Genomic DNA, 24,823 nt, shown 5'->3' with positions numbered 1-24,823 from the left:
AGAGACTGACATACAAAGATTAAGGGAAAAGATCATTGAAGCCATTACCTTTAATGTCAGACGTCAGGAATAGGACAGAGAATCCCAGATGGCATTCATCCAAAAACTCCTTGCGGTAGAGGTTTTAATTTTCATTATCCTCTCTCTGCAGCAACTACAGTTTCTCAACAGATGGTTTCAGTGGTTCAGGAGGCAGTGGCAGCCATGGTTCCTCTGTGGGTGTCCAGGGAGGTGTGGACTGGATGAGGAAACTGGCTTTCCGCTACCGAAAAGTGAGAGAAATCTATGATAAGCATAAAAGCAACGTGGGTGGTAAGTGTGGCGTACAACCAGCCTAATTTTCTGTTTCCTTCTGATTTCCTGTTTTCTTTTCCAGGAATTCCTTAGAACTCCCTGGCTACTCCTTATGAATTTGTGCCACAGTAACATTTTAACTTGTTGAAAAAAAACATGAAGGTTTGATTGAAATCCTTTGGGGAGAAAGCTCTGCATTTTGCATGGACTTCTCTTAGCATAACTTTTCAAAGTTCTCTTGTTCTTTTTAGACAAATGCCTTTTTAAAGGAAATGTGTTCCATAGATTATGTTTGATGACATGTGTTTTATTCTGGAGTCCTAACTACTATCAATACTAGTTAATAGGTTACCATATATTTCTGTTTACTTATTTATATAACCATCAGGACAAGTCAGCTAGAACTAGTGACTAAGTTTATAGTTGATGGTTTGTAGTTTTCCATTTGTGATTTGAAGAACCTTGGAAATTCTTTCTGCCCAGAAATATTTCAAATGTCAGGTGCCACTAGGCCTAAAATTCTATTATGTGGAGTTAATTAATTAGCCATAGATTGTTCAAATTAGAAGAGACATTAGAGTTAATCTAAATCCCTTATTTTGCATTCAAGAAAATTGATGTTCACCATGAGGGTAATGAGGGCCGCAGCCATAGCAAGTTAGTGACCGTGTCAGAGCTGGAATTGGGCATCACCCAGTCTCCCCTTTCCCAGATGGGGTTTCGGTTTTAGTTACCCTGTTCCTATACTACTGTACTACAGGAAAAGGGAAGCAAAAACTTAAATCCTTTAGTTTATGGGTTACTGGACCAAGAGGAGCAAAATTTGGACCTAGTAGAAAAGACTGCACATCGTTCACATCCTAGACTTGGAGTCTTTAATATGACTGAGACTTCGGAATTGTCTCTGTTAGAAAGACAACAGGAAATATGTTGTTTATTTATGGAAGAAGAAGGGTGTATAGAGATAGCAGGTGGTCTGAAGAGCAGACACTAGTAAAGACTGATGATTTGTACCTAGTATATTCTATAGCAATAAAACTCTTTTATCTAATCACATGGCCACCTGAACTAAAAGCTACATTTTTCAACCTTCCTACAATTAAGTACATGGTCTTCAAGTCATGACTAAATTTTGACCAAGAGGATGTAGATAAAAGAAATACACACACACACACACACTTATGTGTATATCATATATTACATACAGGTACTGGTTTTGTTTTATCAGAAACATTCAGAGGCATCTAATTCTAGGGTTGTATTGTGAAACCATCAATCTGAAAGCAAATCATACACAGTTCTAATCCTCATAAAAATGCCCTTTGTTTTTATGGAGCATTGGTAATAGACTACAGGATTTCTCTTTTTACCTTCACTATAGAAAATTCAGGGCCAGATTTATTATTTGAATATTATAACTCAAATGTCTGATAACATTTTCTCATCAGGTGAATTCTGTTTTGTTTTATGCTTAATTGTCTGATCTTAAACAGTGTTTTAGTCTCTTATCAGCTGGAGTTGTTTCAGAAGTAAGTACAATTCAAATAAATGACATTCAGAGAGTTGGTCATTCAACCTGGAATCTCAGGTTGATGTGTCCTGAAAAGGGGGAAAGCACAGTCACCATGGGAGCAGTATATGGTAGTGGAAAGACTTCTGAGACCAAAACCCACTAGCTTGCTGTGTAATCTTAGGCAGCACCCCTTTCCTCCCTGAGCTAAGGTTTCTCTAGAAAGTGATTGGGAATGCTGCAGACTCTTCCAGCTCTAACACTTATTTTTTCCCCCTTTGGTTCTTACTATCATGTCTAAAGCTGTGCTACTCAAGGTATGGTCCACCAGTCTGCCAATTATGTTACTGATTAGTGATGAAAGAGCTTGTGCCAGAATCTAATCAGAATGTTTTATCAGCCATTTTGTTGCTGTGGGTGTGCCCCCAGCAAAACATTCTGATGAAGAAAGTCAAAAAGGCATTTTGAGTAGGCTATGCTAGGGTTTTACCAAGAAGAGAACTATGTTAGCTCTGTAGAATATTTCAATGACTCACACTATTTCTGAATTGAATTTAGAAGTTGTTTCCTCGATGTCAGCAAGGATATGTTGTCAAATGATAACTGTGTCTGCTTTTATTCCCAAAGGTCTCCTCAGTCCACAGAGAAAGGAAGCACTGCAGAGACTAAGAGCAGAAATCGAAGTTTTAACAGATTCCTGGTTAGGAACTGCATTAAAGTCCTTACTTCTCATCCAGTCCAGGTATGGAAATGGTTCTTGTAGGTCTCATCCTCTCAGAGACACACTCTTTCCTACACCAGTCCAGGACAGGCCAGTCCCTAAAATAAGGTTTGGGCTAGGGGTTAGAGGAGTTTAAATGAAGCAGGGAAGTATTTAGGTTAGGTGGGAGGCGAAGTCGTTTTACACTAACAGCACACCTTAGAGTTTTAAGAGAATATTTATATATGAAAGCCTTTTTCTTTTCCCTTTTGTTCACAAAATTAAAACTCAGTAACCCATAATCTCCAGCCCAGGAGGTGGGGCTGGGGACATCAAAGAATACATGTAGGAGATGTATCTCAAATATCCTAAGTACAGGGAGCTCCAAAGAAATGTATCAAAACCTACTCAGGAAGGCAGGAGCCATAAGAAAAGGGTACATTAAGGAGATTTCAGCTTGAAGCTTACAATGGGAAATAAATATAGTCATATTTGCAGCAATATCCTTATGGCTTCTTTCCTCAAATAGGTATTCCAGATCTGCAACCTAATGGAGCAGATAGTAAAACTGACACCAGGGGTATTTGGTGAAGTTTATAAAGGACATGTCTGGAATCTGTTGCTATTGTGTGAAGAGCAGAGAGGACCTAAATCATATCTCATTTAGGGGCTGAATTGCATTCAGATGAAATAGCACTGTAACTGAAAGTCTTTGTCATTTGTTTTCTAGAGAGTGGTGTCAACGACATGAGTTGGTGGTAATTGCTAACAAGTGCAGTGAGCTAGAATGGTCTCAAGGGAAATGAGGGAAGAATCAAATTGCTGCTCTGTGTCCACTATAGAATCTCTGTCCTTTGATATGGGAAGTAAATAAACCTGAGATGATTAGAGCAATAACCGAGCACTGGCACTGAACAAATATCATACCAGGCACTTTGAGGTTATTTTTCATAATTAGATCCTAAAGAGAAGATCCGTTTGAATTCTTGCTCCTGTGTTGGTTTGGTTTCACCTTTTTCTTTTCTTCCTGTCTCCCTTCTAGAAAGAATTGTGTGAATGTTCTGATCACTACAACCCAATTGGTTCCAGCTCTGGCCAAGGTTCTCCTATATGGGCTTGGAGAAATATTTCCTATTGAAAACATCTATAGTGCTACCAAAATTGGTATGGTTTCTGTTCTGTTTCTTGTCACTGGCCTTATAATAATATTTCCTACCTATGGTGCACTTATTATTTACCAGTCCCTCTGTTAGACACTTGACACACACACACACACACACACACACACACACACACACACTCACTCACTCACACACACAGTCCTCACAGCAATCTTCTCTTGGTATTGATGAGGCTTAACAGTTATGTAGCTTGTTCAAGGCTTCACAGCTAGTAAGTTACATAAACAGGACTCAAATCCAGGTCTGTCGGACTTAAAATAATGATGCTGTTTTATAATATTTGAAAGAACATAGTATACCTAGTTTACAAATCTACTTTTGCTTCATTTCAGATTTCTCTTTCACAGAGAGAATGCTGCAGTATAGTAGTATAATAGAAAAAGCACTAGGTTAAAAATCAAGGACTAAGCTGTATATTTAAAAATGATTAAACCCCTCACACCCATTAGGATGGTTGCTACCAAAAAACAGAAAATAACAAGTGTTGGTGAGGATGTGGACAAATTGGAACTCCTGTGCACTTTCGGTGGGATTGTAAAATGATGGGACTGCTATGGAAAACAGTATGATAGTTCTTCAAAAAATTAAAAATAGAACTACCATATGATCCAGCAATCCCACTTCTGGGTATATATACAAAAGAATTAAAAGCAGGTTGTCAAAGAAATATTTGTACGCTGTGTTCATAATAGCATTATTCACAATAATCCAAATTGTCGGTAAACATGATAAATTCCTTAACCTCACTAATTAAGGATCTGCAGATTAAGGAAATGCAAATTAAAATGTGATGCATTTCTCATGTATCCAATTGACAGAAATTTAAGTCTGACATTGTCAGACTTTGTCAAGGAAATGCAAACACTTATTCTGCAGATGGGATTGAAAATGGATATAACCATATAACCATTTTTGGAGAATGTTTGTCAATGTCTAGTAAACTTTAAGATGTGCAGTAACCCAAGCAATACCACTTTTAGATATGTATACTTTAGTGCAGACTATAACCCACATTCCAAATTCTGCCCACTGCCTGTTTTTGTAAAGTTTTATTAAAATGTAGTCATGCCCAAATCATTTCCATAGCTACATTCATACTACAGTAACAGAGTTGAATAATTGCAACAGAGATCATGTGACATGCACAAGAGAAATAGACACAGATTTTTTTATGCAGCCTCGTTCATAATAGAAAATAATTGGAAATAGTCTATCTGTGAACCTGTCAGTGAAAAGAATTGGATAAATAGATATATTCAAACAAGGGAATAGTATATAGCAGTTAAAAGTGAATGAACTAAAACTACATCTATCCATAAGGGTTAATATGAAAAACAATGCTGAACACAGAAAACCACATTGCAGACAGATATGCACAGTACGTAACATTTATGTAAAGGTAAGAAATGTTGACAACAATACCATACATTTTTTATGGATATATACTCACAGAGAGAGAGGAGGGAGAAGAATAACATTCACTATGGGTACATAGGAAACTTCATATACATCTGTAATGTCTCATTCTTATATATATTTTTTTTATTTAAAGCGACTATAAAGTATTAAGATTTGACAAAACCAGGTTGGTGGTAGGTATACAGACATTTTTATCATTCTCCTTTTTTGAATGGTTGAATAACTTCATTTACAAGCGATATGGAGTGGGGAGGGATATATCTGAAAACTGCCCCCTCCAGATTTTGCTGCTGTTGCCACTACTTTACTTTGCATTTCATAAGAACCCAGGGCATTCACTGAACCTACCACACCTGAAAGATAGATTTTGTGTAATGCTTGTTATACTGAGTCCTGGCACCGAAAATCTTATCAAACTAATGGAAACAATTTTATTCTCTCTGACAGTAATTGTGTTTATTTGGTGATTTTCCTGGTCCCATTTCATCGAGAGCTGTAGTGGTACCTGGCACCCTGGTAAACACAGTGAGAGGCGTAAGGCTTTCCTTCACGGCTCTGGGGAACTGGAGCAAGGAGAGGAAATACTTGTTCGGTGCCTCTGAAATGACTTCAGAATTGTAGTTTTCTTAATGGCCTCTCTGTGATGTTAGACATTAAAGATAATTTTCAAAATCATTTCTGAAACTGTCAGAAGTGTTTTTGATAGGTGAAACCCAGGAACCTAGTATTCTCCAAAGGCTTGGTTGGTCTTGCCATTATAGCTTCAATTGCTTGGCATTTGGTGAGCTGACCCGTCATTCATTGGCTTCATCCTCCTGAACAGGATTGTTTTGAGAGTATATAATGAAGAGGTATATTTACCAATTATATTGGAGTCATTTTTTCATGTAGCTACTTCTTTACTTTGAGCTCTTAGTAACTCTCTGTCTCTTAATCCTTTTAGAGGAAACATACCTAAATGTATGAGTATTTCATCCTTGATCATTGTCTGCCAGGACCATGAAAACATCTCTGTGTTCTTGTCCTCTAAATATGAGACATTCCCTTTGTTGGGTCTTAGGGGAAAAGTCTAAAATCCTGACTTAAAAGTTGTTTTCTATGGACAGATCGTAAATTAGACTGTGAATCTAGCAAAGGTTGGCTCAGGTTGTAAGGGTGTAATGGTTGGAATGCAGTTAGACGAAGAACTCTTCAACCCTTTGAACATAAGAATTCATTATCTTTAAAGTTATTTAATGTTTAAATTGGGGCTGAAGACATAGACTATAGTCATGCACTGAATCAGTTGTGAGATTAATATGCATTTACTCAGCAAACGTTGATTGAATGCCTGATAGGATGTAAGGCATGACAATGCTATTGTAAAATGTTAGCACTGAAAGGGACCTAAGTGTACGTAAGCCAAGCTTTGTACTAAAAGTAGGAGACTGAAGCCCAAAATAGTCCAGGTGACTGACTTGTCAACCTGGTTTGAGGTGCCACTTGGGCTAGGGATGTCAGAGACTTGCCGTTACTCAGATGTACCAAGCAGGACTTCTGAGCGGTATATAGGTTCTTGTCAGTTGCAACGCGGTCATCTTTTGTTTGTGTATTTGCATGCTTTTTACAACAATTTTCCAGGAGATGGCAGTCAAGTACCTTGAGGAAGAGGTACCTTTTTATTAACATAGGAAACCTGGTGTTAAGTCACTGGATCTGGCAAAAAGAAAGGATGAGAAGGTATGGAGCAGGATGAAGAAGGAAGCAGAGTTAGGACCTTGCCTAATTGAAAAAGGTGGCAGAACAGGGAAATAAAGTGAAGGAAAAGCAAGGGAAATAATTTCCTTTTTATTTATTTAGGCAAATAAAGTGTCTTTCCCACAGCAGTATCATCTGTACATGTTTTAGGTGTTGGTTCCTGATGGGATTTGAATTTTGCTATATTGCCATGTGTCTGAAAACTGTCTGCAGTGGATTCAAATCGCCCATTTCCCAAGGTCAATTTCAATGTTACAGTATCTCAGTTGCAGTTGCAAAGTATAATAGTGAGGAAATTCCAGATGTGATAAACGTTGCTGCTCTATTCATTGGTGCTCTGGGGCTCCTCCCCCATTGAAAGACCCATGTCTAGGACTTTCTGGAAAATGAAGAATTGGAGTGAAATGGCTGTCTATTATTTATTGCTAACAAGACATCAGGGCTGTATGCCTCCACTTCTTTTTCCTACACTAAAAGTTTTCCCTCAGAAATATCCTTTCATCATGTCACAATGTCCAGAGCCTGGACTTGGAGCCAGGAGCCCAAAGTCTAGTTATAAGCTTGTTTGTGATCTAGAACAAGTTGCTAATTCTTCGGTCCCATTTTCATCTGTCAAAATAGGGGATGGTACCCATCTCACTGGATTGTTTTGAGAATTAAATAACTTGAAAACTGCTTTGTAAGCTGTAAAGTACAGGAGTTGGGGGAAGTGGTGTGCACAGTTCTTGCTCTGCCCGGCCACTTAGCCTCACATTTATAGATCTGGGGGCCTAGTGGATCTCTAGCTGCCACCCAACTCCCCACCAAGCAAACTACGGGGGCTGCACTTACTTTGTCTAAGCACAGGCAGGTGAACCTAACAGCAGCCCATTTCTTTTTTTCATCAGGTAAAGAGAGCTGCTTTGAGAGAATTGTGTCAAGGTTTGGAAAGAAAGTCACATATGTAGTGATTGGAGATGGACGAGATGAAGAAATAGCAGCCAAACAGGTAAGCATGGTAAAGAAAATAATCTTTGTGGGAAGGCACCAAGCATTTAGAAAAGTGGTAAAACTCAGAAATCTTAGCAATCTGTTGTGCATTTACAGTATTTTCCCTTCTTCTTCCCCTCTCATTTTTCTTTAAGAAAGAGAAAGAAGGTCATTTTTTCCCCAGATGGGAGTTTTCCCTATAAGTTGCTAAATCCGCTCCTGCCCCCCTCCTCTCTGCCACTCAAAAATCTTAAGCTCTTTGAGCCCTGCTACAGAGACCCCCATCATTAAATTTGATGTGGGCCCTGTCTTCCGTCTTCACCTTAGGGGTAGTGCTGCCTTTTTTTTTTTTAAATAATCACTTTATTTTTGAAATAGATATAAATATATCATCTATAAAAATTCTTATATCTCTACACTTGGAGACAAATTTTTCTAACTTATTTTAAAGTCATCATTTTAAAATGAAACACTTCAGTGAGATTCAGACACTTTTTAAAAAAAACTTTTATTTATTTAAGTGTGTTTTTCCAGGACCCATCAGGTCCAAGTCAAATAGTAGTTTCAATCTAGTTGTGGAGGGCCCAGCTCACAGTGGCCCATGTGTGGATCGAACCGGCAACCCTGGTGTTAAGAATACCGTGCTCTAGGGGCCGGCCGGTGCCTCAGGCGGTTGGAGCTCCGGGCTCCTAACTCCAAAGGCTGCCAGTTTGACTCCTACATGGGCCAGTGGGCTCTCAACCACAAGGTTGCTGGTTCAACTCCTCGAGTCCCGCAAGGGATGGTGGGCTGCGCTCCCTGCAAATAGCAACGGCAACTGGACCTGGAGCTGAGCTGCGCTCTTCACAACTAAGACTGAAAGGACAACAACTTGACTTGGAAAAAATCCTGGAAGTACACACTGTTCCCCAATAAAGTCCTGTTCCCCTTCCCCAATAAAATCTTTAAAAAAAAACCAAAAAAAAAACCGTGCTCTAACCAACTGAGCTAACCAGCCACCCCACACTTTTTTTTTTTAAATTTGAAATAGTACCTTCCAATTACTTGTCAAGAACAGTTAATTGACAGTAGAAAAGGTGGAAACTTACTGATTTTCAATAAAAACTTTTGACTGAGTGGATAGAATTGAAAAATAAGTATTGGATCTACGTATCTTCGTGAGTTTTTGGTTTTCTTTTTAAATAACGAAATATCAAAATAAGCTGAACTTCCAACTCTGCTCTTGGATTACTGTATCAAAAAGTAATAACCCAAGATTTTTAAAAATAATTATGCATATTCACTTAGCACTCACCAAAAATATTAATAGTAAAAGCAAAAAGGATTTTTGTACCATTAATAAAAAAATAAAATGATTTTTAAATTATTTATATAAAATGTTGTCTATATTTTAATATTTATAAGTGTATAAATATATAATAGTTAGATATATCCTTGAACATATTACTCAGTCTCTCTGGGTTCCTGTATTCTCATCTGTAAAATGAGTGATTTTGATTATGTAATCTGCTCAACTTGCTTGAAAATCTTTGATTTTATAATTCTATGCCTAGAGATCCCTTTTTTGGCCTGTGTGTCTAATTTTAAATTCTCTCATTAGGTTTCCTTCACATGTTTACAAACATGTAAAACGACATTTTCTTTTGAATTCAGACAGTTCATATTCATCATTGGCTATGGAATCTAAAAATCACACAGATTCAAATCTCAATCACTTATTAGCTGTGTGACTTTGGACAATTTTCTTACCTCTTTGAATTCCTCATCTGCTAAATGGATCTACAGAAGTCCTTTCCCTTCCACCTCAGTTTTCTTCTCTGTTTCTTAGAGGCAGTGGGTTGCCAATTAGGTCCTCTGTCCTAATGTTCTTCATTCAGTTAACATACAGACCTTCAGCAACCGTTAATGAACTTGAGGTTGGTGGTAATCGGTTGTCATTATTACCTCATTATGTTTTCATTTGCCATTTTATGTAGCAATTCAAGGACCTTTATTTTTTTCATGTGTCATCTTTGGAGCTTTGATCCTAAAGTGCTTATTGCCCTTTGGGAAAGATACTAGTAGTGGTTGTAGGTATCAGTGCTTCTTGGTGTGAAGAAGGGAGTGGGGAGAAAAAGTACAACTCAGTCATTGGCAGACTTGGTGTCTCCAGGCTGATGCCTGTACGCATCTACCATAGATACCCCCACTGGAAAAGGCTTTAGAGCTCTGTCCGGTTCAGCCTTCACCGTGTGAGGGATCTGTTCTGCAGCTTCTTAGACAGAAGACTTTCTAGTCCTAGTTTGAACACAGCCCGGAGTAAGGAGGCTGCTTCCCCGGGATCCTGTTCTGCTGTGGACTCATTCACACTATTAGGATGTCCCGCCTTCATGTGAACTTAAATTTAGTTCTAACTTTCACATCTTGGTCCTCGTCTGGCACTTCTGAGCACAACATAACAAGCCCGCTTCCTCTTCTGTGTATTAAACCCTTTTAAATACTTGTGTAAGCAGCAGGCTTGAAAAAAACTACACGCCACAAGAACTGTTTTAGACCTCAATATTCTGGGTGACTTGTAATAGTTTAAACAAGACAGTCAGTACAGCTCTTCCCCTTGAGCTTTACAGGACATGGTTTCCAACACTTGCATTTCTCAAAGCTCTTTAAAAAGGCTTCCAGAAGAGCACGCAGTATTCTAGGCATAATTCTAACCACATAATATAATGGGCTTATTATTTCCTAGGTCTGTATGTTGTGCATCTTGGTCATGGACAAGATTTGGGCCTTGTAGCTGTAACTTACAGGAAATTGAAGAAAATGTAATATTTCTTCAATGTAAGAAAATGTAGTATTAACACTAATTTCTTATGTGGATATTTCATTTGCTCCTGAAGATCCTATATGATAGCTAGAATAAATATACCTCTCATAAAAGCACAGAGTTACCACTGAAACCGAATAAAAATCTCTCACATTTGTAAAGTGTCCTGTAGTGTACAAAGTCCTGATACATATGATTTACTTGATCCTTATGACAGCCTCATGAGGTGGGCAGTAGAGAAGGTTACCAAGTACCTTGGGAGACGTCTGTGGAGAAAGGGATTTGGGTAAATATGAGCTCCCAAAAGAAGTTGGGTTAACCAGCTGTTCCTGCTCTCTTCTAGCACAACATGCCTTTCTGGAGGATCACAAACCATGGAGACCTGGTGTCCCTTCACCAGGCTTTGGAGCTTGATTTTCTCTAAGAACTGAAATGAAGAGCCTTCCCCATGAGCTCCTTTTCACTCCTGAAGGGAGCTGGAGACCGGAACCAACTGGGATCTCTCTCTCTCTCTCTCTCTCTCTCTCTCTCTCTCTCTCTCTCTCTCTCTCTCTCTCTGTCTCTCTGTCTCTGTCTCTGTGTCTCTCTCTCTCTCTCTCTCTCTCTCTCTCTCTCTCTCTCTCTCTCTCTTTCTTTCTTCCCCCCTCCCCTGCACCATCTTTCTCCATGGAATACTGGCGAGAACACAATCAGAACCAACAGCTGCAAGGGACGAAGCTTGTTTTTGCTAAGAGTGAGCTGCAGCCCGTGTTCATCCTCGTGCAGAAGCGGGAGACAGTTGGGTTGAGAGAACAGTAGATTCACTGCAGCTACAGTGCTTTTAATTCTTCTGTTTTTTGTTTTGTTTTATTGCAAAAAATGAAGACAAAGGAAAGGAAATTCTTGGGGCAGAGTTGCACTCTTAGTCCGTGACCTAATTGAGAACTGCTATTAACTTGTGATAGGATAAATGTGGCAGACCTGTAATAACATCTCTTGCAGTCTATAATCTCCTTAGCTGTAGAGCATATTCCCAGTGAATGTATATGTAATTTTTTATAGGTAAGGGTCTGGTCTCTGAAGCAGGTTTTCCCTCCTTTCTTTTTCTAGCAAGAAAGGGGTGTGTAAAGTTTTCTTGGAAAATAGTAATTGAAATATCTAAAATACCTCTCTGTGACAATAGCACCTCTTTAGCTGCTCCAGTGGTCTGCTCTCTAGGGTGGTTTCGCTCCTGTTCTTCCATCTCCTAGTTTGCTGAAGAGTGGGGCACTGGACACTGATTAACTTCAGACTTTGCTATTTCCCATCCTAAAGCCTTAGTTCCCTTTCCAATCCCTCTTCCCCTTTAATCAGATGGCACAATCCTGGAAACACCTCTTAGACAGTAAACGCTACGCCTTCAGCTTGACTCTCTGATTCAAAACTGCCCCCGGGGGCTTTCCTCCAAACTGGAGAGAAGCGACTAAGGCTTCTTGTGAATTTCCGCTTCTTTGGCTCTTGAAACAGGAAGATGCCACATTTTCCTCCTACAGAGAAGCACTCTTCTCTCAACAGATGTTCACCCCTACAGCCTTCTCTTCCTTCTTAGTCATCAGTGCTAGGCTTTTTCCTGCTCTCGGTACCCCACAGCCACCTCCATGCAGCTCTAGCCAATCCCTGGGCTTTGGACCCAAGAAGTCAGAGCACGTCTAAGAACAGGCTCATAACTATATTTTGACCAAAACTACCAATGTAGTTGACTTCCTTTGAATCTTTTACGCCATATGAAAGTTATTCTGGGGCATATATTTACCCAGATCTCTGTCTGAAACTGAAGAGGAGATTGGTGTGATCAGAACCCAATTTTCCCACTTTTTAAATCTTAAATCTCATTCTAAAATGGGAAGCCAGAAGCTAGAAAGACTTTCCTGTTTTGAATGAGGGTACTGGACCCCCTACTCCATGCCTAGAAACTTAATCCTGGGCCAAATGCAGGAACATCTTCTCAGCCTGACTTCTAGGAAGATGGGTGGGTGCCAGGCACTAGTCCCAGCCTTCCAGCCCAGCTGTGTGTGTTGGTGTTCCCTTGAAGACCAACCTGGACATGTGCTCAGGCAGGATAAACTTCCCTAACACTGAGGGAGTTCAGCCTCTCCCAGGCTGCAGAAAAGGGTGATTATCTAAGCACCTCAGAGAGATGTAGTCTGGGTCCTCAGGGGGAGGTATCCTTGACCAACCCCCGCTGTAATTGTCCCCAGAAATTCTGCATATCCATATCCTTGCAGCACAGAGAGACCAGACTCCTCCCAAGGCCACTCAGCGGATAAAAGCTGTTCTACACATTCCTCAGAACGGATTGAGAAACTGCTTCCGGCCTCACAGTTTTAGGGAACGGGTCTTTGGAGAATTGCTGAAGTCAGTGCTCATTATTTCGCTGTCTCTTTGGCCTTGTTTCCATCGGCAGGGTGGAGGGTATGCAGTCTGAAGCAGACCTTGCCTTGGTCTGAGTTTAACAGTTGCCCAGATGCTGCTCTGCCTTGCTCGACAATTGATCTTAGAAAGCTGTAGGGTGGGTCTTTTCTTCCAGGCGCCAAGCCCTCAGCCTACTGGCAGTGTAACTGGGTTTCCTGCCCTATTGGGGACATAGGCCATCCTGTCGGTGCTGTGCTTCAGGTTTGTGAGGCTGTGGAGTGGCACCCCCATCATGCACAAACACCTCCCTCTCCCTGTCCTTTGGGAGCAGCTTTTCCTAAAATATGACTTGGGCTCCTTTTTCAATGGCCTTTTCCCTTCTGCCATGACTGCCCAGCCTAGGTCTTTGCAAAAAGAACTTGAAATTGGCCAAAAGAGGTGAGGAAGCTCTCTGAACAGAGTGGCCTTTGCTCTTTTCGGGTTGTTGCAGCCGTCACGTAGAGGGCGGGCAGAAGATGGGACCTGGGTCCTCCTGGCCACCATGAATTGTCCAGGGAACACAGTGTTCTCCTTTTAGCCTGTGTTTTCCTCCTCTCCAGCACAAAGACCCGGAGAGGAAAATGAGTGGGCAGCACCAAGAGCTCTTGGAAGCTCAGGGGCCAACGACACTGGGGTCCTTTCGTTAGTGGGGAGCCCTTTACTAGAGAGTCCCCGTGAACTTAGCCACATGATGCGTCCTTGCCCTCGCCGGGCACTGTGGTTCTATAAGATGGGCCTGCACGTCTCATGGTGAGGACCGTGTCTAGTAGGTGATCTGGAGTTGTCCGGTGTCCTAGGTTTTAGAGGTGGCTTGACTTTCGAATGTAAAACTGACTGTGCCTTAGCATCACCCTGTCCAGTGCCCCTGGGGCAGCTGGTGGTGTCCAGGAGAATGGATGCCTGCTCCACATTTAGATGCTTTTGTTTGGTTTGGGGTGTTTCCTGTCTTCTGCTCTACAAGTTGGGGTGGGGGGGCAAAGCTAGTGTCCCAGGAGACTTTTGCCACAGGTTGTTCGCAGTTTACACAAACTCAGCTTTAAAGCTCCCAGGTAGAATCTGATTGGCAAACTCCAGCTGCAGCATGCGGAGTTTCTAGATGGTCACTCCCTTGAATGGGTGTCAGTGCCACTGAGCATGGGGGAGAGGAGTAGAGGGGCAGAGCTGCACTCCCTCTGCCTGGGAGAGTGGTGGTCTAAGCCAGGGGGTGGTGAACTTGGGCGTTCCTCTCCTCGCTCCTGCAGAAGGGTGCAAGTAGGGCCCCTCAAGCTTCTATTTCTTACCGCTAAATTGGTTTCCTTTTTCATCCAAAAGTTGGAACTCCCCAGATAGTCACACTATACAATCCAAATCTGAATTCTGAGATTCTAAAATATCTTAAATCACAAGAGAGAAAATCTAGTTCTGTCCCCTCCCTGACGAGCAGGCCCTCCATCCCTTCCTCTCCTTGGAGTCATACAGCTCCAGCAAGCAAGGCTCACTGGCTAGTTCCTAATGCACTGACGGGAGCCATCCCATTAAGGACAATTTCTACTCAAAATCTGACCCTCTGGATTACAGATGCCTCGTTTTAGCAGGAAAAGGCTTTGATTGGATTGGATATATTTATGTGACTGCGGGCATTCGTGGCTGTAGAGTCCTTGACCATAATGTTATATGTAATGGGAACTATCTTGTAAACTTGAAAAAAAAATAAAGTTTTTATTTTCTATACAGTTTGCTCCCGTGTCTTTTCTGAATAGGATCAGCTCAGTTGCCCAGCTGAGTCGGCTCCTAAGTAGGGCTTTGTAAAAAAATCTGACAAGCTCATTAGAAAGATAAGCACCCTTTAATAACTGAGTCATTAATTTCACCAAAAAAGTAAAAACAAAACTATTTGGTGTAAACAAATGTACATGGGAAAATAATTTGCAAGGGAAAGTTTATTTAGTTTCTAAAATATATTGCTTTTTAAAGTTTAGGACTGGTAAGAGATTTCATTTGCTGTCAAATGTGCTGAAATTTAATTATTAGAGACTACCTTACTGTGCTGAGCTTAAAACACAAAAGCAATTAAAACTGACAAACTGATATCAAACATCGTTTGATTTGGGCTAATTTCATGTCACATTAACTTTTTCTCATTTCATTTCTTCCGATTTGAGTCTGTTTATTGCTGGTCTGGAAAAGTCGAGAATTCTTTTGCCTTTTATTCCAGTGAAGATCAGAATTTCTGTTCTAATTTCCAAGTAACATACATGTCAGACCACAAGATGTATTTTTCCCCAAATTGCCCCCGAAAGGGGGGTTGTCATGTATTCTAGGCATTAAATCTTTTCACAGAAGGCGCATCTTTGGACCACACTAGTTGAAGTAAACTTGGTTGTTGCTGTGTCCTTACTTGGTTGTAAGTACAAATATTAGAATACTGATTGCTTCTCAAACCCGAGGAGTAAACATCTCCCTCTCTCCCTACAGTAAGTATAACATCTGCACATTTCTCAAAACAACTTTTGGTGGCAAGCAATTCAGGAGGTTTTTATTCTACAAGTTTCTTGACATTTAAAAAGGAATGATGGGACTCTTCAAAGGGAGTTTCTAATGGCGTGTAATGTCACTGTCTTTTGAAAGTTCTTGATTCTGTAAACTTTTAAGTGTATATTCAAACGAAGCTTTTTCTACAGCTTTTTAGGTAGTACACGATACATTGTCTGGAGTTAGTAATTGTGTACACATATTACCATCATTTGACAGTTTCGTTTAGAGTATGGATGAAAACTTACCGCAAAATAATTAAAAACATTCTTGGATTTTCTAGGGAAAACGGGGAATTGCCTAAAACATTGCATCTTCTGTTAACATATTTGGCTTCTCCCCTGAGCCTAGTCTTCTCCACTTTATGACAAGAAGAAATGTGGAAAAGTAAATGGAGCAAGTATTTGTTTTAGTGAAACTTAGGACCTAGGTCCTAAGGTTGGGCACTGAGCCAGCCCGCTGTCGGGTCTCCACCCTTGATAATTCCTTATGAGTTGAGAAAAATGATGAGTTCACTTTTTGTGTGATTAAATAAATTAAAAGAATGGTCCTTATCCTGACGTTGTCATATCCTTTCTTTTAGAGATGATGAAGATAATAGATGGTGGTAGTTTTCACTGCCTTTTTTTGTTGTTGTTAAAATTAAGTTGGTGATCATGTTGGCCATTTTACTGATCGAGGAAATTCAGAAGTCTGGAAATCTGTTCTGCCTCCACTATTCTATGTATGTAAAAAAGCACCAGTATTATCTTCCCAGAGCCTCTCCCTCATCTCTGTGTGATCGCTGAAGCCACTACAAGCCCTCCTTCATCCAGTCACTGCTGACTGGGTGTCTGGGATAAAATTCATGTGCATGGCTCTCTTCATCCCCTTTAGTAAGGCTTAGCTTCTCAGGGAGGCCTTCCCTGGCCTTTCTGTGTAAAACCAACTCCCACATAACACCAAAACAAACACACACTCTCCCTGTCCCCTTCCCCACTTCTAGCACTTAACACTCTGATACACTGTTTTACTTAGCCTGTTTATGTCTCCACTAGAATGAATGAATGAATAATGGAACTGAGACTATCCTGAGTCCCACCACAGTGGGGACTGCAACCTTGTCTTCTGTCTCCAGTGCCTGTTTCCTGTTCTTTGATTCTCGAAACCACAGACCTGCCAAGAGCAACAAAAGGTTCCACCTCCCTGGTGAAACTGCCCACTTCCACATCCCCTGAGCCAACTCATCACATACCCTCCCTGAGCTTTCTTCCCCTGGGCTCTCATATTCACTTCCTGGTGCAAAGGGTGTGGCTACTCCTGCCAGGCCCAGCAGCACACACTAGAGTCAGTCCAGATCTGGGTTCTGATGCCCACCTGAACAATCAACCCCACACTGGCTCATTAGCTCCCGAAACGTGGAAAACAAGCCAGCCCTCTTCTCTGTCCCAGGGCCTTTACCAGTTTTGAGCAGTGGACTTGGTATCCCTGATCCCCTTCTTTCCCGGCAGCTTTGAATTCTGTAAATTTAGTTTAATGACACAACTAGGTTGGAGGATTCCATGAGGTTTTAATAATAACCTAATAATACTGTTCAAAAAAAAAAGTGTCACTCACTTGCAGAGACACATAGGCACACACATTCTCTTCCTCTCACATAGACTGAGGTAGAAAGTACACTGTCTGAAGTATAGAAAAAGTACTCAGTGGGCTGAGCCACGAACCTGACCACAGGTTCACAAGGCACTTGGCTGAGAGCAAGGGCAGAGGTTGGCCCAGCTACACTCGGGCCTTTGAGGGGTTGACGTGGGCCGGCCAGCTGGGCATCTCTGGCTTCCAGCGTGGGCTGCAGAGGGTAGAGGTAGCAGCTGATCTTGTTCCAGCTTCCAAGGATAGAATGCTGTTCCTGGCACGTAAAATGCTCCAGGAAATACTTGGTGAATGAACTGAATGACAGGTGGGACACGGGAGGGAGAATTCTAGAGAACACACCTGGAGGTCTTAGGGCCATTCTAGCCCAAGATAGGGGAACCAAGGGGTGGGACAGCACCCCCACCGATTATTTTGGAGGTGGAAATGCCAATACTGAGAAGCTTTGGGGCATAAGCTATACTGGTTGGGAGGAAGAGAAGAGGGGTTGGCGGGGTCTCCTCTTTCCTCCCAAAGTGTTTTGTACATAGTTGGGGCCCTTCTCATCTTGTTCTTACCCTTGAAGGCAGGCCTCCGTCTTATTCAACTCTGGTCTTCAGTGCCTGGCAAGATGAGGCATCAAGTGCTTGTTGAGTGAATCAAGGCCTATAGCAGCATTATTAGCTTATCTTCTGCATTCTACCCATTGATTCCATCTGTCCTTCTGTCCCCTGGCTGGGTCTGATCCTGCCTCAAAGGACTCCGTTCACCTCTCCCTCCTATGTCTTGGGAAAAAAGTTCTGAGCCAGCCCCATCATGCGTCTGTTCTGAGGCAGCTGACACCACTCAGGGGCGTGGAAGGCCCAAGTCCCATCCACCTCATCAGGCTCCCAGTGGCAGGTAGGGTGCAGCCAATGGTAGTAGACAAGCCGGAGAACCAGACCCAAAAGGAAGCTGACGCCTCCCACAGGCAGCAAGATCTGCAACAGGATCCCACTAGGCAGCCAGGCACTGTGAGTCAGCCAGGTGACCACCATGAGGACGCTGTCACTCAGGAGAAACACCAGGTGGATGGTGGCGCGGCCTCGAGAGTGACCCTCAGCCACATTGAACCAGGAGAAATAAAGGATGATGGCCACTGTTGCCCGGTACAGCCACTCAGAGCAGGGATCTGGCATAAAGTCGGTGCCCTGAAGCCAGACCCAGAACAGCAGCACCAGCCACAGGCCCAAGAAGTGCAGAGCCACGTAGCGGGGGAAGAGGGCTGAGAACAGGGCTACAGCCAGGACTCGGGGCCACAGCAGCAGCAGGTTCCACAGGAAGTAGATCACAGAGGAGCCCAGCCGGAGGTGGCGCTTGGAGGGGACGCAGGTGCGCAAGGCCTGGTGGTAGTCAAGCAGTGACCATGAGATACCCACGAAGGATATGCAGATAGCAACCCCTGCGAGAGGAAGAGGAAACAACTGAGCCCAGTGGGCAGCCGGCCTGGTGCCCCCAGAGCTCACTGACTGGGGGGCCCTCAAAACCACTCTAAGGTGGGTACTAAAACCCCCAATTTGTGGAAGGAAAAACTATAGCTGGGGAACATTAAATAAGTTCTCACAACCCAAAACAGACCTGGGATTCCATCCAATAGGGTGTCTGTCCTTCACAATAAAGCTTTGCTTTTCAGGTGCCACTTCTCAGGTGCATGGTGATATTTTTACAAGAATGAGTGTGTGAGGCATATACCGTCATCTACACCGCTGGGCCCTGGCCACACCTTGGTCATCTTACAGAGCCCTGTGTGTCTCCCTTTCCTGGAAGAGCCCAAGCCTTTCCTGGATCTGAAACTCAGCAGCCCGTTCTCCCTTTCTTAGTCTTAGAAAGGGAAGCTGGAAACCCGTGATGCCAACCGGCTGGAAGGACAGAAACTCCCTCGCTCCCCTCCCCTCCACCCTCACACCGTGGATGAGAAGCACCCCAGCTTCCAGGGAGGGAGGGAGGGAAGCAGCACTGGAATGTCTCTAGAATGCTTCCTCCCCTGCCCCCTTCGCACTGCATCAATTCAACGATGTACTGGGAAGCTGTTTTGGGCCAGGAACCCACGCCCAGCCTGGAATCAGATCTGTGGCCACTGTCCTATTTACCCCACACTCTAATCTCAGCAGGGCCCAACACCCCATATTCTCTAACCTGGACAAGCTGTGCCCAGGATGGTCGGTAGGCCAGGAGCACAGCCCCCTTTCACCTGGCATACTCCTCTTTACCCTGCAAGTTCCAGCTTGAATATCCCCTAGAGTCACCCATCTGGACCCCACCCAACCCACACCACAGTGGTTATCCTGTAACACTCTACCCACTTCTGTCTAGAGTAATTATTTCCTTATCTCTGAGCTCTGCAGGAAATCGATTCTGCTCCCCTGGGATCCCCAGGACCTGGCACAAAATATCAGCCGAATAAAAGTTTGCTAAATAAAAAGTTGGGAAAATCTGTCTCTTCTCTTGCTCCTCCCCACTCCCACCCGCCCTCCATCCACATATGGTGTAGATTATCTTCATTTGGCCCTGGTCCTAGACACCCATTGCCCTCAGACAAAGAAAACTGTGTGCCCAGTGAAAGCTGCATGTCCCAGGGCCAATCACTTCACCTTTCTGCACCTCTTTCCTCTTGTGTAAAATGGACACAACCATAGCACCAACCTACAGGGCTATAAATGTGAGTGCTGACAACGAAGCACTTTCACACAGTGCCCGGTTGTGACAGCAGCTGTCACTGTTTTGTTTTGTTTTCGATTAATACTACAGACTCAAGTTAGCAAGCTGAAAGGGCCCTTGGAGATCAAGTCCAACCCCATCTTGTACAGCCATGGAAACTGAGGCTAGAGGTGGCAGACTCTGCAGGTCACACAGTGAGTGATGGCAGAGTGGAGACTGGCTCCTTGGAGGAAGGGGCATTTCCAGCAGGGGGGCCTTGAGGTGTGCAGGGGTGTGACGGAGAAGGGGCAGCCCTGGACCCTGAATCAGACGAGAGTTGGAGTCCTAGCGTGGCCCCCAGCTGGTCCGTGCCCTTGGGCACATTACTTCCCTTTCACAGGAGAAAACTTCCCAAAGCTCCTCAGTGTACAAACTTCTCCCATGGCTTAGAAGGCCACCTGCCTCTTCCTTTTTAGATCACTCAGCACACTTTACTGTAACTACCTGCTTTACAGTCTATCATCCCAGCAGAGCAGGGGCCCTGTCCTTGTTCACTGAGGTGTCCCGAGCACAGGGACAGGACAAAGGTGCTCAATGAAAACGTAAGTGTGTGAAGGTGCCCAATACACAGTGTATTGACTAACAAGTGGCCTACTATGGGTCAGGCATCCTACATACTTCATTTGTTTTCTTCAAAATAGTAAAAATTACAATTAGGATTTATCAGGCACTAGGCTATATATGCATCGCCTCACTTATTCCTTTTATCAGTCCTATGAGGTAGGATCATTTGTTATGTCCATTTTACAGATGAAAACAACCATACTCAGAGAGGTTGAGTCACTTGTACAAATTCCTACAGCTAGAGTTTGGATTTGACTTTGGATTTGAACCCAGACCTGCCTGACTAAAGGATGTTCTCATTTTCTAAGCAGCCCTTATAAAAGAGTGAAAGCATTTCTGATATTTGCAGGAAACTTTCTCCAGCCATAAAAGGGGGGCTGGCTGCTGGTAGTACCACTACTCACACTGGTAGTGCTCGGCCTGGCCAGTCTGCAGAATGATGGCCAGGGTCAGCGTGAGCTGTGGCGTCTTCTCCAGGAAGGTCTCAAAGAGACGCAGCATGCTGATGTCCAGGGAGAGGAAGTCGGCATAGGCCAAGTCAAACTCGGAGGGCACTTCCTGCTGCCACACCAACAGCCCCTGCTGCAGGCCTTGCTTGCACCTAGGCATATACGGATGCCCCAAGGGGTCAGGTTAGTGTCCTGAGGCATTCCTCCTTCCCCTACATATCAGGTAGATGCCGACAGGCTCCCAACCTAGCTCATCACTAACATGCTGTGGGGCTGTGGGCAAAAAACAACCTCACTGAACTTGTTTCTTCATCTGTAAAAAGGGGATAAATACAACTACTGCTGCTCCTGCTAGCCAGGCACTGTCCCAAGCTCAACACAAACCTCGTCTCATTTATGCCTTATAATATCCCCATTTTACAGATGGGAAAACAGGACCCACCTGTAAAAAAGAGCTAATAAGCAGTGGAATTAGGATTTAGGCCCAAAGCTGTTTGAATTTCAAAGGCATACAATGAAATTGCCTAAGGTGATAGTTCTTAAATTTTAGCATCGTAATAATTTCTTAGGATCCTGTGGGGGGTGGGGAACCATTGAGAGCTTCTGAGCACAGGTGAGACAGGTCAGATTGTGCCTTAGAAGGAACTCCCAGGCTGTGGAGAGGAGGAAGGGTGGGAGGGGCTAGACTGGAAGCAGTGATCCATTTAAGAGGCTGTGTAACAGTCCAGGAAGAAAGGACGAGAGCCTTAGAGTGGTGGGGATGGAGACTGGGGTGGAGTTAAGAGGGTCCAGAGGTTAGAGAGACAGGCCTGGGTGACCCATTGACATGAGGGAGGAGCGGAAGATGCACCAAGCCCCCCCACCCACCACCACCACCACAACTGGTCTCAGTTTGCTATTATGAGGTGAGCCCATTCACTCACTTCAAATTCATTCATCAGACATGTACTGTTACTTCCCCTGGATGGACTTGAAAGCACAGTAAGGGAGTAAGTGGGCAGGCCCAGGCTGGGGCTCTCCCTCAACAGGAGCCTCTGCCTCTGGTCCCCCAGTGCCATGGCAGGGCTCTGCCTCAGCCTGGTCACAGGCAGGTACAGAGACCCCATTTTCAAAAACGAAGCTCAGTGCATTCTGTATGCCTCACACGCAGAAGAAATAGGAGAAAGGAAGATGCATGATGTAGTTATAGATTCAGGCCCCATCGAGGCCTACCTGGATGGTAATAAGTGTGCCCCTTCATGCCCACCTAGGGTTTTACTGCTGCCTGCACAGTCCCCTCAGGCAAAACTGCAACATTCAAAGCTTCTCTCACCCACTCCTGGACACTCACTGCAGCTTTGTCAAGGCGAGATCTGGAGAGAATCTATAAAAATGGATTCAAGAGCAGATCCTGGCTCCAGCCACCTCATCCCAACCCAGACCCCATGAAGTCCTGACTTTATTGCATGACTCTGACCCTTTAGTGTCAGTTTCCCCATCACTAGAGGGCCCTGCCAGTTCTAGGAAGGAGCAAAACCCATGCCGATTTTCCGGGATTCAGCATGTGCCCAGCCCTGGCTGGCTCCGGGGACATGGATAAGTCAGACCCCCATCTCTGCCCTCTTGCTCAGTCAGGGTGTGGGGGAGGCGTCAGGGTGGGGGAGAAAGAAAGGGTGAGAGGCACTCAGCGGTGAGGGAACAAGCACTGCTCTAGGGGCCAGGGCTGTGGAAACTCCCAATATGAGCCAGATAATTATGAAGCTAGCTGATATCTGCACACAATTCACAGGTCTCATTTCATTTAATCCCTAACAGAGGCAGGCACTATGACCATCCTCGCTGAAACAAGGAGTAAACTGAGACCTGGAGAGGTCCAGTGACTTGCCCAAGGCCCGGTCTGCAGCTAAAAGGAACACACTGGACTGTCTGTAAGTCTTTGCCATTACAGTCCACCAGGAGCCAAGCACTATGCTCTTTCCTTCACTCCTCACAACAGGCCTGCCTGCCAGACCAATCTCTACATTACTACCTGTTGTCACACAACAGCCGAGCAGACTGCCCCCTCCCCGTGTCTTTCCTTAAGGAAAGAATAGTCTGTGAGACTGTGCATCTCTGGGACTGTATGTTTCTCTCTATTTAGTCTCCAAAAGAGGGTTTGCGGCCAATGACGAGTAAGATCCCCCACGGGGGGGGTGGGGGGGACAACTCAAGCCAGGCAGAACCCCATGGAGACCCCCATGAGCTGCCTTAAAAAGATTTGGGAAGGGGCCTTGTCTCCCCTTCCCCCTGCCTGGGAAAAGCAGTTGCTGGCTCTGACTTTTCCCTCTCACCTAATTGGGAGAAAAGTCTTGAGAGTGATAAGATTAAGCTCTCTCTGCTCAGCTCTGTGAAACCATTTCAACGTGTGATATATGTCCCTTAAAAGAGTTGCATACCTCACCTCAAGGACTTTCTGCTTCGGCTGTTTGAAGATCAACATAATTGGTTTGGGTTGTTTCTATACCGTGATAAGTGAGTCTCACAGACCGTGCCAAAAACACTGCTACTCCCTTGTATACTTATCAATAAAAACCTCCAGTCGGCTTTATTCTGGGCTCCAGTCTTTCAGAACTATGAGACCCCTGGCCTTCTGAGATTTAACTCTATTAAGTCTCTGTATATTTCTTTTTAAAAAACTTAACCCAAAGCCGCCCCTTCTCGTACCCTCACTGCCCGTGTTGCGCTGGAAGCGACAACTAGCTCCTTTTAACAGAGGAGGAAACACATTCAGAGAAAGGCAGAAACCAGGTCACAGGTGGTAGAGCCAGAATCCCAGAGTTCTGACTCCGTATCATGCACCTCCCTGCTTTTTCTGGGCCTCAGTTTCTTCACCTGTGCCAGGAAGGGTAGGGCTAGATGAGTTCCGAGGACTGTCAGCCAGAGTTCTCTTTAAGGGACCGGAAGCTCACCTGCAGGCGGAGGTGCCCACGGAGGCTTAATTTTCTCTCCTGTGTTCCAGTCCTCTCCTCTCTACTCGCTTCCCGTGTCAGGGCTCTCACCTGTACTAGCAGCCCAGCTGCAGGAGGTACCGCTGGGCTCTGTTCCCCCTCCCTCCTCCCGAGGGCGGGGCGCTCACCTGTACAGGTATCCCAGCTGCAGGAGATGCAGCAGCGCCAGACAGCGGCCCGGAGGCTGCGACTCGTGCAGGCCAGGCGGGTCGGCTCGCAGCCAGACCCAGCTGAAGACCTGCAGTGCAACCGAGGAGAGGCCCAGCAGCGTCAGCACCAGTGCGGCCCACACATAACGACCATTGAGCACATACTGGCTGGCGACCCACAGGTTGGCGCCCAGGTTGATCAGGAAGGCAGCGGTTCCCCATACGACCAGGATCAGGTCCGTAAGGAGCTTGGCACGGAGTGACCAGGGCATGACGCGCCAAGCCCCTTTCCCTCCTTCCCTCTGGGCTGGGAACCGCCCTCCCGGGGCTATGCAGCGGCAGGAAGGAGGCGGGCACAGCCCTCGGAGCCGCCCAGGGCCCGGGCCGGCTGGGTGGGACTTCCCTGTCCCGCCTAGTCCTGGGAGGAGCGAGGACCGCGGCCTGCCCCCGAGGCCCTTCCTCGCGAGGCCCCAGGCTCGGTCTGCAGCTTTCCCAGGGATCCTCCACCCAGCCCCGCTGAGCCCCGAGGACCACTAGGTCCGAAGACTTCCCTCCAAGGTGTACTGCCCTTAGTTTAGTAGGCTTCTGATTCTCGTTTTGCACTTGAGGCTCCTGGAGGCCTAAGACGGCCAAAATGGCCCAGAGATTAGCGCCCGGGCTAGAACTGTGGCGTAAAAAAACCCAGAACGGCCCGTTCTGACCGCAGATCGCTGGACTTGGCGAACTAATTGTGCTTCGAGTTCGGGCAGTTAGACGGAGAGCACAGGATCATCGAGGAGCATCTTCCTGGCTCATTTTACTCTGAAGATCCGTGTGGAGGG

At 44.6% G+C, this 24,823-nt stretch overlaps 2 protein-coding genes across 4 annotated transcripts in view; one reads left to right on the top strand and one right to left on the bottom strand.

The window, feature by feature from the left end:
• Positions 1-14,727, top strand: part of EYA3 (EYA transcriptional coactivator and phosphatase 3) — an 89,596-nt gene extending 74,869 nt beyond the window's left edge. For both annotated transcript variants that reach the window (XM_088790727.1, XM_088790726.1), the window contains 5 exons: positions 152-312; positions 2,432-2,546; positions 3,547-3,668; positions 7,729-7,829; positions 10,954-14,727. In XM_088790727.1, coding sequence (XP_088646853.1) covers positions 152-312; positions 2,432-2,546; positions 3,547-3,668; positions 7,729-7,829; positions 10,954-11,034 — 580 coding nt within the window. In that variant the 3' untranslated portion in view covers positions 11,035-14,727. The remainder of the gene's footprint in view (positions 1-151; positions 313-2,431; positions 2,547-3,546; positions 3,669-7,728; positions 7,830-10,953) is intronic.
• On the bottom strand, positions 125-24,304 carry XKR8 (XK related 8). Of its 2 annotated transcripts, XR_016018587.1 has the most exons (4): positions 23,982-24,304; positions 20,843-21,039; positions 17,717-18,579; positions 125-262 (listed from the first exon to the last, which is right to left on the bottom strand). XR_016018587.1 is itself a non-coding variant. In XM_088790729.1 (3 exons), exons 1-3 carry the CDS (start codon positions 24,272-24,274, stop codon positions 17,918-17,920), a joined length of 1,152 nt encoding a protein of 383 aa, XP_088646855.1. In that variant the 5' UTR covers positions 24,275-24,304; the 3' UTR covers positions 17,060-17,917. The 2 variants fall into 2 exon arrangements, 1 of the variants encoding a protein (XP_088646855.1); XM_088790729.1 differs by lacking the exon at positions 125-262 and having other exon boundaries at positions 17,060-18,579.
• Between the last annotated feature and the right edge of the window lie 519 nt (positions 24,305-24,823).

The sequence above is a fragment of the Rhinolophus sinicus genome, chromosome 14, assembly GCF_057876585.1.
Source record: "Rhinolophus sinicus isolate RSI-liver-muscle chromosome 14, RSI-T2T, whole genome shotgun sequence".
Classification (NCBI taxonomy): Eukaryota; Metazoa; Chordata; class Mammalia; order Chiroptera; family Rhinolophidae; genus Rhinolophus; species Rhinolophus sinicus.
Note: the sequence above shows the minus strand (reverse complement) of the source record. Positions and strands in the feature narration are given on the sequence as shown.